The sequence below is a fragment of the Cricetulus griseus genome, chromosome 4, assembly GCF_003668045.3.
Source record: "Cricetulus griseus strain 17A/GY chromosome 4, alternate assembly CriGri-PICRH-1.0, whole genome shotgun sequence".
NCBI classification, from domain to species: Eukaryota; Metazoa; Chordata; class Mammalia; order Rodentia; family Cricetidae; genus Cricetulus; species Cricetulus griseus.
The window spans coordinates 79,292,492-79,306,388 of NC_048597.1; the positions used below are offsets into that span (position 1 = coordinate 79,292,492).

Sequence of the window (13,897 nt, forward strand, 5' to 3'; positions counted from 1 at the left end):
GAAATCGTGAAGGAAAGGGACAGTCCCCAGTGCCATTTTGTCCCTTCTTAGACGACAACACACACACACACACACACACACACACACACACACACACACACACACACCATTACGATTGGAAAACTCATTGCTGGGGCTACACAGGTCTCCCATAGTCGTAGCTACAGAGCTGATCTGGGTACACCCACCTGAGGTGGAGGACTTCCTCCATGTACCCCTCTAGAGCACAGGCTAAGGGTCACACTTAACAAAGAAGTCCCTCCCCAGCTCCACTCAAACTATCCATAATGCAGGGACAGCCAAGAACCACTCTTGCCCTAGGCCACCCTGCCCCTGTCCATTGAGAATCAAGCAATGACATGATGCACTTGAAACCCTGGCAAGTGGCAGCAAGCTGAGGAGTGGGGTCACTGGGTGGTGGGGTTGACAGTTGGGCCTCTCGTTTGATGAGCCAGGACTACTTGCCTCTCCACACATTCTTGCCCCAGCTGTGACCACCCTGTACCAATCCCTGCTGTGTCCCGTCTACCTGTGTGTCCTCGGAGTACCGCACTGGCCATTAAAGATGGCAGAGACTGCCCACTGCTGTCCCTTGTGAGGTGTTTGTGGGTGGAGTGGTGGAAACTGAACCACTGGGGTAGGGTGGGGGGATTAAAACAGGGTCCCCGTGGATTAAGTCTTCTCTACAATGCTGAGGAGACATTTGTAGTCGCACCTATGCAGCAACCCCACCTACCCTGAGCTGTGTGTTTTTAGAGTTGATGGTTGGTCAGGAGCCTGCTCTTGTGCCTGGTGCTGAGCATCTTTGTGACTTGCACTGGCCTTGACCATTGGCCCGTGAGGATGGGAGATGGATGCAGCTTGCGCACTGGGAAGGAGACCTCAGAGGGAAGTGGCTTGGTCCAGGCTCTATCCACCTGGGGCTGAGAGGCAGGTTACTCGTGTGTGTGTGTGTGTGTGTGTGTGTGTGTGTGTGTATGTGTGTGTGTGTCACACACACACGGTGTACATGTATGTGTACAGAGGCCAGAGGAAAGACATTCAATGTCCACTGTCATGTCCCTTCTGCCTTACTTATCTACAATCTCTCAATCACACCTGCTCAACGTTTTAAGCTAGACTGGCTGGCCAGTAGGCCCCTGGAATCCACCTGCTACCACCCACTGGCCATACTCATTTTTTTGAAGTGATTTCTGGGGATTTGAACTCATTCCTCATGCTTGTATAGCAAACACTAGTACTCATGAGCTACCTCCCCAGGCCCAGAAACATCCTTTCATTGTTCTGTTTCTGGATCCCCAAGGAATGGGATTGGAAAATGGGGCCATGGAGGAGAGCCACATAAATCCTATAGTCTCAGGCACCCACATAGTGTGCAACTTTTGTGGGTCCTCCTTGGGCAGCCTGATGAATCAAGGCCAGGGTGGTGGTGATGCCATAGGGGGCCGCCAGATGGCAATAGAGTGTGACTTGTCCCACCCACCAAGTTATTCAGTTTCCTGGCAACCTCAAGCTAGGTGTTAACACTTGTCACCCAACCCTGTTCTCTTCCCCAGATTGAGGGCTGCAGCTATCTACACAGATTCACACTTGTGGTTGGCCAGCATCCAGTCCTTCAATCCAGGTTTCCAAGGCCCCAGAACTGTTAACACAACCAGACACAGGTGTGTGACCCTGAACCTATCCAGATATGGGCTTGATGCCAAGGCCACAGGCCACCCTGCTTGCTTGTTTGGCTAGAGTGGCTAGCCATGGAGGTTATCCTCATTCCCCAGCCCTGGGATCCTGAAGGCACCACCATGCCTGTTGTTTTTCTGGGATGGAAACCAGGCAGGAAATTTACTGACAACCTCTCCATCCTGTAGATCTTAAACTTTTGGGGGATTTGTGTGTTTTGCCTGCATGTATGCCTGTGCACCAAGGGTTGTCTGGTCAGATTAGGGTGTCAAATCTCTTGGAACTGAGTTATATACGGTTGTGAGCTGCCATGTGGGTGCTACATACTGAGCCTGGATCTTCTTTAAGGGCAACACATGCTCCTAACAATTGAGTCATCTCTCCAGCCCCTAGCTCTTGAATTTTAAACAAAACACCACTCTGGCTTCAAGAACTTTCTGAAATGTTTGATCAAGCTCATCTCTGTGCCTAGTACAGCAACTCCAGGCTGCACCTGGATTTTGCCTCCCACCCCCCATGTGGGGCTTCTGTCACTAAAAGACAATGTTGTGTGGCTCTAGTCTCTTCTCTGGGTGTTCTAAAACAAGGACACTGGATCCTCCACACCAATTCCAAGATCCTAGGCTCCCAAATAAAGCCACTCCAAGCCATGGTATTTTTCCAATTAAATTTTTTCTTTTCTTTCTTTTTTTTTATGAAAAAAGATCACACAGAATTTGCCAACAAACAAAATTCCAAAAGAAACGTTTAAAAAAAGAAATCAGGAACAGTAATTACCCCCCCAAAACAAAACAAAACAGAACCGAAGTCTGGCTTTTCCTTCCTTCAAGATTGTCTGCTCAAAGCCTCCGGGGACCCCATTGGGGTCTGGCAGGCACAGGGGGGCTGGTTAAGTGCTTCGGGCCGAGCTGGGGGCTGGGCTCGGGGCCCCTCCATCTATCTCCATCTCTCGTCCATTTGGGGGCACATACAGTACACATGGGCAGGGTGAGGGTGCAGGGGAGTTGGGGGAGGCATGAAGCCGGTGCTAGACACTCACAATCTAACAGGAAATAAAAAATAATATTCTGCACGTCAGAATGTGTTTTTTTTTATAATTTCATAGCTATTTTTCACAGTTTTAAAAAGTTTATATATATATTTATATATATTTATCTTTATATATATAATTAAAAAGTTGACTCCATTTAAAGGTGTATGATACAGGGGCAGGCTACAATAAACTGTACAGGTAACCTTTCGGATCCTCCTGGTGGAGGGGGCCGGGCGGGCCGTGCCGGGCGTGGGCGCGGGTTTCAGCACCATTGGGGTTTTCTGTAGTGTAAGGGTCTGGGCTAGGGGGCCCACCAGGTATGGTGATGCTCCTGGGCTGCCCTCCCCTGCCTTTTTCCCCAAGTCCAGGCTGTCCTGAGAGGGTGGAGGCTGGGCATGCAGGCGCCCAGATGCCCAGTGTGATTTGATTGGTGAAGCTGGCTGGCGTTGGGGCCCCCGGCCCACGGTGGAAGGCCTTTGATGGGCTCCATGCTGGGTATGGTTGACCTCTATACCAAGCATCAGTTTGGGTCCTTGGAACTCTCCCTCACCCCATCCACAGAATCAGAAAGTCTACACAGGCCCAGAGCTTGGAGGGCAGCCTCATCAAGCGCATTCAAAGTGCTGGGAGGGAAGGCCCCGCTGAGGTGACCCTGACGGGACAGCAGAGTCAGACCCTGATAGCTGGAGGGGGGTGTCTCAGCATGAGGGCACCAGGGGATGACCAGAAAGGGTCTAGAGATGTGTGCACATGTGTGCACACACGTGCATGCATACGGGCACACACATGTACACACTCGCACTTGCCCGGGGCGTCCACCTGGCCACATGCACACGCCCACGAGCACACTGGCATGCACACAACACACATGGTCCCGCGCCATGGCAGTGGTGGGGAGGGGTCTCTGTGGGCCCCGCTGGATAGGCGGTGCTCAGCAGAGCACAGGCACACCGTCTGTGGAGAAGATCATGCCTGTGGTAGGCTCATAGGTGCCCGCGAGGTAGTACAGGCCCTCGCTGTCCTGGTATTTCTTGGTCTTTAGCATCTGCTCATACTGCTCCAGGCCCACCACCAGGCACTTGTGGGACACTGTCTGAACGTCGTTTTCATCCACATGGGAGGACTGGTACAGAGCGCGCTGTGGGGACACAGTGTAGGTGTTAGGAACTAGAGGGAACCCTCCTGGATTAGCAGGACCCCAGGATGCTTTAAGGGTATAGACCTGGAGACCAAGATAGAGAGATGGAGATAGAGATGGAAAAACATGGAAACAAAGAGACAGAAACCACAAAATAGAGACTGAGACAATGACAGAGACCAAAAGAGATGGAGAGAGAAACAGAGGTGACAAGAAGAGACAGCGCCCAAAGTTAAGAATGAACATGGAGGCTTGTACTGACTCCTTAGGTTAAGGTCCTCATCTTACAAGCAGCAAATTATGAGGACCCAAGTTCAGATCCCCAGAGCCCGTGTTAAGTAGCAGGTGGGCGTGGTAGCCCACCTGCAATTTTAGCCTCAAAAGACAGAGACAGGAGACCTCTGGAGCAAGCTGGCTCGTAAGATCTGGTTTTGATGACCAAGAAAGACTCCCAATGCCAACAGTGAGCCTCCACCCACAGCCACAAGCACACTCCCCACCACAGGTCTGAACATTCGTATATGCAAACACACAGAAAAGAAATAAAAATGAGAGAAACATCAGAAGAAAAGACGGACAGATGTGCCTATGTTACAAAGAGGCACTAGGCCAAAGGCAGATGGTGGCCCTAGTAGCTCAGAGCCACAGACACAAGAGGGAGGGGCTTGGAGGGGCAGAGCAGAAAGCTTGCAGCCTGCCCCATCTGGACAGAACCTGTACCCCACACCAGCCCACTGCTGCCTTCTCACCTCCATGAAGTCCTTCCTCTGGCTGGAGGCCCGCAGGGCTGCAGGGAGACTGCGCCCTGACTTCTGGTCCCAGTGCTGTGGGGGAAAGATGAGAGGGTGTGGGTAGGTCTGAGTTTTGTTTTACACCATCTGAGATCTCAGGCTGACTACACAAGCTCCCTTGGACTCAACCTCCCCACTTGTAGGGCCACTGTTCCCAGCACCCAGATGCCCAGCCTAAACTGTGCGATGGCTATAGTGTTTCATTGTCGTTTTGACACAATCTAGAGTTCTCTGGGAAAAGAGTCTCAGGAAGGCACCAGCTAGGCGGGGCTGAGTTGTGGGTACATCTGCTGGGGGTTACCTTGTTAAGTGGGGTGAGAAGAGCCAGCCCACTGTGGGCAGCACCATTCCCTGCATGGGGAACTCTGGACTGTCTGAGTAGAGGAATCAAGCTGAGTGTTAATCATGAATGCATTCATTCTCTCTGTCCCTAGCTGTGGATGTGATGTAATCAGCTGTCCCCACAGAGATGGATGGTAACGTAGAACTGTCAGCTGTAAGAAAACCCTTACTTCCCTCTGTCAGGGTGCTTTGCCACACCAATGGAAATGAAACCCCTTACAGTTTCTCTCAGTTCCCAGCAGGGAAAGGCTCACCTGGCCCTCGTGGAACTGTTTGCCTGGGCTGGTCTCTTCCGGATGGTAGAACCACTTGACGCGAACTACCATGTTGTTGCCCCACGACTCCCACATGCTCTGGATCCGACCAATGTAGGGCAGGTTGGGGCGACCAGCAGACAGAAAGACCGCGCAGTCCCCTATGCGGATCATCTCCTTGCCTCGAACGATGGCTTTGTAGAAGAGCTTGCGAGCCTTGCCTTTCATGCCTCGCCGCTGTGGGATATGTTAGTCAGGGACCAGAGCCAAGCACTGTGCCCAGCCCTGTGGGAGTCTCAGGCCAGGCACCCCACCAGCCAGGCCCTGGCTGGGCAGGCCTGGATTCCCTCATCCTGGACCAAAGTCACCCGCCACCAATCCTGGGGGTCTGCATGGAAGGCATGCCTTAGCTTGAGTTTGGAAGCCCCAACCCTACCACCTGCCCCCACACCCCCACCCCAAGTCCAAGTTCACACACTGAGGGTTTATTTAATGACCAGCTGGTGTCGATACTGAAGGAGTGGACCCTTAAGAGCTGGTGCCTAATGGGGAGTAAGCAGGTCACTGGAGGTACAGCTTTTAGTGAGCTATCAGGCCTCTGGTTCTTTCCTGTTTCCTGGCAGCCAAGAGTGAGCAGTTTTGTTACACCTCGTGCTCCTGATTTAGCGCAGAACCAAGCAATGGAGACAGAGCCAGCGGATGGCAGGTGTACACACTGAACCATAACAAACTTTCCCTCTCCGCCAAGTTAATTATCTCGTATTTTCTCATAGCAACAAAAGCTTTCTGCTACACACCTCTTCTTCCTTTTTAGAGAGAGTGTATTGTGTGCACGCACGCATGTGTGGGCATGTAACGTATGTAATGCAGGTGTGCATGCGTGTGGCAGCCATCGCTATCTTCCTCTATTGCTCGCAATCTTTTTTTTTTTTTTTTAAACTGCATAAACAAAAGTGTGTTAGGTCCTGGCACCCCAGGATGGAGTTACTAGGAAGTGGTGAGCTCACAGCAAGGTGGGGCTAGTGAAGGTTTGGTCACCAAGGTTACTAGGTCACTAAGGTTACTGGGCCACCAAGGTTATTAGATTACTAGGACTCTCCCTCCTTTTCTTTGCTTCCTGGTCATGGTATGAGAAGTTGGTACCTACATATACCTATCCACTATGGCATCCAACACTTTACTAGAGACTAAAGTTAATGATGTCTAGCACTGGTCAAGTTGGCAGCGTGCTCACCTGGCATGCATGAAGCCCTGGGTTCCAACCTCAGCATGTCATAAATGGTATGGTAGTACATGCCTGTAATCCCAATACTCAAGGGGCAGAGGCAGAAGGATCAGAAATTCAGCTCATCCTGGGCTAAGCAGAGGGTATTTTGTTACTGGGAGGGAAAGCTGAGCAACACATTGGAGCTCTGCGTCTTTCTACCCACAGGTATGGGTGGACTGATCAGGAGGGCTGTTATCATAGTTTAAATGGAAGATTCCAGAATAGCTATTGACAATACCCTCCACTGAGAAGTGCATGTATATGTTGTCCCATATATATTCCATATACGTAGATGCGGATACATATGACTATTCCTGTGTTTCCTTATGTACAGTGTTCATGTGTCTATGGTCTAATTATTCATTCCAGGGCAGGGTTTCTCTGTGTAGCTCTGGCTGCCCTGGAACTCACTCTATAGATCAGACTGGCCTCGAACTTAGAGATCTGCCTGCCTCTACCTCCTGAGCGCTGGGATTAAAGGTGTGCACCACCACTACCTGGCTCTGGTTCTATGGTGTAGTTATGATATTTACTTTTCTTTTTTTCTTTTCTTTTTGGTTTTTTGAGACAGGGCTTCTCTGTGTAGCTTTGGAGCCTATCAAGGCAGTTGCTCTGGAGACCAAGCTGGCCTCGAACTCACAGAGATCCGCCTGCCTCTGCCTCCCGAGTGCTGGGATTAAAGGCGTGTGCCACCAACACCCGGCGATAGTTACTTTTCTTATTGCTGACCAAGTAAGTACCTGGTAGATTTTTAGAAAAAGAAGAAAGGAAAAAAAAACTTAAAAAAAAAAAAAAGAGATATTTACATTTACTTTGGGCTCATGTTTTTAGAGGACCTAGTCCACGGTCATTTGGCCCTAAGTGCTGGGGCAGAACACATGGTAATGAGAGAATGTGGCAGAGGTTAAGCTGTTCATTTCACAGCTAGCCAGGAAAACAGGAAATTATCAGCAATAACATATTCTCAGGATCCACCTGCAGTGACTTACTTCCTCTAGCCAGGGACCACTTTCCACAAGTTTCTACAACATTGGACATGGCGCCACCACAGTGAATGAAGTACAGAATGTTGTGTGTGTGGTTGGTGGGGGGGTGGGATGGCGTGCTTCTATTCAGTTCACCATAGCACCCATGCATGCACATACGTGCCTGAATATATATCTGTGTGAGCACTTGGTGCCCCTGCACTAGCAGCTGTGGACACTTGCATACACATGTATGTACTTTCTGTACGTGTAGGTGGGTAGATGATAGACAGTGGGGGTGGGGAGTGCTTTCAACATGCTTCTGGAAGACCAGCCCCAGCTGTCAAGATAGAGGTGGGATCCATGACCCCTGGCCCACCACACATGGGCTTTTAGCTCGGGCTACACAGGGTGTGAGCTGGGCAAAAGGTGTTGACTCTGGTCACTTGCTGCTAAGAACTGGCCTTCAGTACTCTGAACTTGAGGTTTCAAGGCAGCTTGAAACCTTGAGGCAGGTACAATGACAAGCAGGTGAGCTGCTGAAGGGCTTGGAAGGGCCCCTCTTACTGGCCTGAGCATCATGGGAGGGCCTGTGTGGGTCCCTGCAGTGACCATACTTGAGCTCCAAAGGGAGTGTGTGATAAAGGTTAGGCAGGGCCACACTATACAGTACATGGATTCTAGACGAAAATGGATTTTGGAATCCAGGGTGCTCTTCTGGAACTCAAGGCTACCCACACCCATGGTTCCCTTCCAGGAAATTTACCTGAGTGGGCTTGCCAAACCACTTCCAAAGCTGCCGGGCGGGTAGGAAGGCAGCGATTTTAGGTCGGTTCTCCACAGACGGCAGACGCTGCCGCTTGGCCAGCTCCTTGGTGGTAGGCAGGTGCACACCTTCTCTCTTCTTGGGTCGGCTCTTGGCCCCAGCCCCAGCCTGGGTCTTGGGTTGCAGAGTCTGCTGGGGCTGGGGTGGGGCTGGTGGGGGCTGGGTGGGGGCTGGGTGGCGGTGGGTGCCTTCTTGCCTGGGGAGTGAGCTGAGGAGCGTGCCTTGCTAGGTGGCTTGGACACCTTGGTGGGTAGCGCTGGCTGCTGTGTGGAGGGACCGGCTGCAGGTGCGGGGGCTGCTTCGTCATCAGAGCTGCAGGAAGAGTCCTCGTCTGTAGTGGAAGAGGAGGAGGAAGAGGAGGAGGAGGAGGAGGAAGAAGAAGAGGAGGATGAGGAGGAGGAAGAAGAAGAGGAGGAGGAAGAAGAAGAGGAGGAGGAGGAGGAAGAAGAAGAGGATGAGGAGGCAGGAGAGGATGCCCTGGAGCTTGCAGCACTGCAGGTCCTGCCCCCGGCACCCCGGCCGTCCTCTCTGCTCTTCTCAGTGTCCTCTTCGCCTTCTGTTTCGGAGCCACTGCTGCTGCTGCTGCTGCTGCTGCTACTGCTGCTACTGCTGCTACTGCTGCTTGCTGCTGGTGCTGCTGCTGCTGCTGCTGCTGGTGGTGGTCTCTGACTCTTCGGCCCCATCTTGCTCAGCCTGGGCCTTGTCTGGGTTCTTGGAGTTGCCAGGATCCTCCAAAGGAAGTCCTGGCCCAGGCTCCTGAGTGAGGTCTCCATCCAGAGCCTTGGGCCAGGTGGCTTTGGGCTCACTGTTGCCAACAGCTGGTGGGTAGCTACCCAGGCTAAGCAACCCTGTAGACTCCGGCCAAGCCCCAGGCCCTGGATCTTCCCGCAGGAGCAGAGCCTCTTTGGCCTTCTTGCTTTTGGGGGACATGACCCCCTCATGGTCCAGTTTGACAAGCAGTTCATCCTCTTCCCCTGGCCTCCGGGGACCTTTGGCACCTGACCCCTCGGCGGCCCGAGCCTTCTTGGGTTTGGGGCGAGTGGCAGGCATGGTGACAGGCATGTTGATGAGTGGGGCTGCAGGGGGGGCTGGCAGCTCCCCAAAAGGCTCAGGAGCTGGGCAGCTGGAGAAGGTGGGTGGCATGGGGCTGGGTTGTGCAGAGACTGAGCGAGCTTTGGGGGCTCTGGCCCGCTTGTCCACTGGTTCTGGGGGACTCTTCTTGGAACTTGGGGTGTTAATGGGCTCCAGGGCCAAGGGAGCACTGGGGACTTCGTCCGTTGTAGCCCCTTCCTCCAGGACAGCAGCTCTGTCTGATAGAGAGATTATAACCAGAGGTCAAGGGTAGGGAATGGTGGAAGAAAAGCGGGACTTCCTGTTGGATGAGCTGGGATCCTAGTCAGAAAGCCCTTGGGGAGCCCTGGGCAGGGACCTGGAGGCAAGGCCCCTCCCTGTGTAAGCTGCAGGGTAGGCCCTTCAAATGCTCACCAACTTCTCTAATTATAAGCAGTAAGTGAGCCAGGCAAAACTGCCCAGCAGCACAGAATTCTCACAAGACAGAGACTAGTCATTCACCGGAAGCTCCAGCATCCAATTCTAACAGTGGTCTCATCCTTGTACCTCCCAAGCCAGAGAAAACTTACCACCTTTGGCTTTGGCACTGGGTTTCCGTCCTCGCCCTCGAGCCTTGGCTCCTGTAGCCTCCTGAGTCCCTGTGGTGGCCCCTTCTTTGCCTTCCCCAGTGTCTTTGCTGGTCTTCCTACTACGGCGTTTTGCACTGGGCACTAGGAGTGCTGGGGATGGCTCAGCACCTGTAGAACAAAGCAGAGAGTGGCTCAGGTATTACTGATCAGTTTCTTGGCATGCAGGAGGGAGACCCTGCAGCCAACCCACATTAGGGAGCTCAGCAGTAGGGCCTAGAATCCTCCAGTGCTGGAGGTATGGCTCAGTGGTAGAGCTCAGGGGAATCTTCGAGCAGAAGATTCCTGCCCACCCACCATCATTCAGAACTTCAGATTGGCTAGAATCCAGCAATGAGGGACTGGAGGTATAGTTCAGTGGGAGAGCACCTGCCTAGAATCCCCCAGTGAGGAGCTGGGGGTGTGCTCAGTGGTAGAGCACCTGGCTAGTTTGTACAAGACCCTGGGTTCCATCCCCAGCAATGCAAATAACTAAAAAAACGAGAACCAAATGCCAAACGGAGCCCACAGACATGTGGAGGGAACCTGGGTAAGAGTAAGCAGGTAAAATGCACTACTGGGAGCTGGGCATTGGTGGCCCACGCCTTTAACCCCAGCACTTGGGAGGCAGAGGCAGGCGGATCTCTCTCTGTGAGTTCAAAGCCAGCCTGGTCTCCAGAGCAACTGCCAGGATAGGCTCCAAAGCTACACAGAGAAACCCTGTCTTGAAAAACCAAAAAAAAAAAAAAAAACAAAAAACCAAAAAAAAAAAAAAAAAAAAACACTACTGGGTAGCCAGGCAAGGGCCTGGACGTGTGGGCCCAGCTGGGGCTTCAGAGACACCTCCCCCCAATGGCATAGGTAATGGCATAGGTTCACCACTCACATTGGATTTTATAGTCAGGTGGCAAGAGGCGGATATGTGACAGGGGAATCCTGCCTGTGTCCCCATCATCAAACTCCACAGTGATCAGATCTCCGTCGTCTTCCAGGTCCAGCAGCCCTGAGGGTAAAGGCAGGTCAGGGAGCCTCCTGGGACTGCAGCCCAGGTCACAGAGGCATAGTCTTAGAGAACCCTGGGGTGTATATACAATTGTGCAGGTGTGGGTGTTATGAGCCACACCGGTCAAGGACACAGGGCCAGCTCTTTCATTTCTGGCTGTGAGTCTTAGATTTCAGGGGGTAGAGATGGCTGATTGCACACATATCTGGGTTTGCTCATTATCTATGACCCTCCCCAAAACAACTCTACAAAAGTATTACCAGTACACCAGCTCTGAATATTAAAGACAGGAAGTGAGACATATGTCTACATTTCCGAAGATTCCATAGGGGGAGTGACAGTTGATTGTGGTCTCATGCACAAAAGGCAAGCACTCCTTCACCAAGCCACATCCTCAGCCCTGTTTTTACTTGTATTTTTTGAGACAGGTCCTCACTTAAGTTGCCCAAGCTGGCCTTGAACTCACTCAGTAGCCCAGGGAGGCTTTGACCTTCTGATCCTCCTGCCTCAGCCCCCAAATATAGGAATTACAACATAGTGAACTTACCAAATAATACTGGAAGCTCAATATAAAAAGCAAATGTGGCCAGGTCTGGTGGCACACATCTTTAATCTGAACACTTAGGAGGCAGAGGTAGATGGATCTCTAGGAGTTCGAGGCCAGCCTGGTCTACAGAGGAAGTTCCAGGACAGCCAGGGCTACACAGTGAAAAACTATATTGAAAAAGAGAGAAAGAGAAAGAAAAATGGAAGGAAGGAAGGAGGAAGGAAAAAGTAAGGGGAAATTATTTCCAGTGTGGAATTTATACCCAGCTCAACTGTCTCTAACTAAGGGTAGACTACAGGTAACACACGGCACCTGTGCCCAGTACTTGGGAGCTGGAGGCAGGAGGGGTCAGAAGGTCAAAGTCTTCATTGTCTAGCCTGGGCATCCCCAGACAACAAGCTACTGAAAGATCTGTTCAAATGAGGAGATGAACCATGAGTGAGACAGAATGTCATGCAGATCAGACCAAGAGGAGCCTTAGGATGTTGACCAGGTTCAGGCCTAAATTCCAAGGGTGCCCCTGAGGCAGGCTTGGGGAGCACCGGGCTCTTCATGGTACTGAAAGACAAAGTCTCACAATGCCAGACTCTTGATAAATGTTTATCATTGTCACATGATTTCTGGTGTTTGGTGAGTGACTTCCAGATGGGAAAAGGAGTATCTTCCCAGCTCACCTGTGGCTCAGACTGTCCTGGACACCTGTTTTCTGGTGTGTAAAATGTGGGGTAGCCAAAGGGCATACTGTGCTTGGCCTTTGGTCGAACCAACACCAATATCCCCAGGTATGTTGGGTTTGGAATAACTAAGGCCACAGCTGCTCAAGTATCTGCTTCATTCGTCTGTCTGACACCTATACTATTTCTCTTCTGGTGTACCCACTTATTTCTTTATGAAGACTTACTCATTTTTATGTATGTGTATGTGTGTATGCCTACATGAATTTGTGTACCATGTGCATGCAGGAGCCCATGAAGGGCAGAAAAGGGCATTTGTGAGCTGCCATATGGGCACTGGGAGCCCAACCTGGGTCTCCTGAAGAGCAGTGAATATCTTCAACCACTGGGCCATTTTCTCCAGCCCCACACCTGTTTTGTTCTTTTGCCTTTAAAATACGTATTCATACGTTTGTTTGTATATGCTTGTCTGTGTGAATGACTAAGTGTGCATGCTCGTGTTTGTGTATGTGTATATGTGCTCATGTGTGTGTCTATGTGTATGCTCATGTGTCTCTGTGTATGTGTGCATCTGTGTATTTACGTGTGTGTGCTCATGTGTCTCTGTGTATGTGTACATCTGTGTGTTTACGTGTGTGTGCTCGTGTGTGCTCGTGTGTGTGTGTGTGTGTGTGTGTGTGTGTGTGTGTGTGTGTGCATGCAGAGGTCATCAGGTATCCTGTTTATCACTCTTCACCCATTCATTCAAGACAAGGTCTCTTCCTGAAATCAGAGGCCCATACTTTCTGTGAGCCCTGTGACGATCCTGTCTCCACACCCACAGAGCTGGTGTTACAAGTGTGTACATGAACAAGTGTGTAGATGAACAAGTGTGTAGATGAACAAGTGTGTATACACGGGGGCTGGGATCTGAACTCTGATTTTCATGATACTGAAGCAAGCATTCTTAGCCCCTGAGCCATCATCCCACCCCCACCCCTATTTACTTCCATCTGCCCATCTTCCACTCCCTGAGGGGTTAACAATACCCCAGCTTGCCCACATGTTGAATACTTCATGCCCAGATGCTAACATGGGGTGGAAACCTTCATAAGGGGGCCTCACTGGAGTAGCAGGTCACTGAGGACATCCTTTTTAAAGGCTGTACCTGGCATCTGGTCTCCTCATACTCTCTGTTTCCTGTTTATCAGGATGTGAACAGCCTTGGCCACACAATTGTGCCATCATGTTGCTCTGCTTGGACACAGATCCAGAATCAATAGAGCCAAGGACCGGAACAGCAATATGCCGTCTAGACTACAAATCAAAATAGGTCCTTCTGCCCTGACATCTTCTCCAGGTATTTGGTCATGGCAACGCTGTCTATGGAGAAGAGAAGCCGACTTCGTGCTTTAGAGGCAAGAACAGAATTATAATGGGCCCACCCCTGTGGACTCACTGTAGCAGCCTCAACGAACTTTATGAGCCACATCATTCCCTACCTATCACCGCCCCAGACCTACATGGGAAGCCAGGAGAATGAGACATTCTCTGATGATGGGATATGTGAATGTGAAAATCCTTCCCAAGAAGCTGGCGTGTAGCCAGCCCACAGATGAGATACCAAGAGCCTGAGTCCCATGTACTTCATCTGCATAGTATCCTGATCAAGCCAAACCAGAAAGCCTTCCCTGGAGTTTAGTTATGCAAACCAGCAAATGCCTC

The 13,897-nt window shown here is 51.2% G+C and overlaps 1 protein-coding gene across 1 annotated transcript in view; it reads right to left on the reverse strand.

Annotated features, from left to right (window-relative positions):
- Nucleotides 1-2,330: 2,330 nt before the first annotated feature.
- The window catches only part of Tnrc18 (trinucleotide repeat containing 18), a 94,162-nt gene continuing 82,595 nt past the window's right edge, over nucleotides 2,331-13,897 (reverse strand). The window contains 8 exon segments of the mRNA XM_027413546.2: nucleotides 2,331-3,848; nucleotides 4,598-4,672; nucleotides 5,236-5,472; nucleotides 8,234-8,440; nucleotides 8,443-8,916; nucleotides 8,918-9,603; nucleotides 9,934-10,101; nucleotides 10,856-10,972. Coding sequence (XP_027269347.1) covers nucleotides 3,642-3,848; nucleotides 4,598-4,672; nucleotides 5,236-5,472; nucleotides 8,234-8,440; nucleotides 8,443-8,916; nucleotides 8,918-9,603; nucleotides 9,934-10,101; nucleotides 10,856-10,972 — 2,171 coding nt within the window. The 3' untranslated portion in view covers nucleotides 2,331-3,641.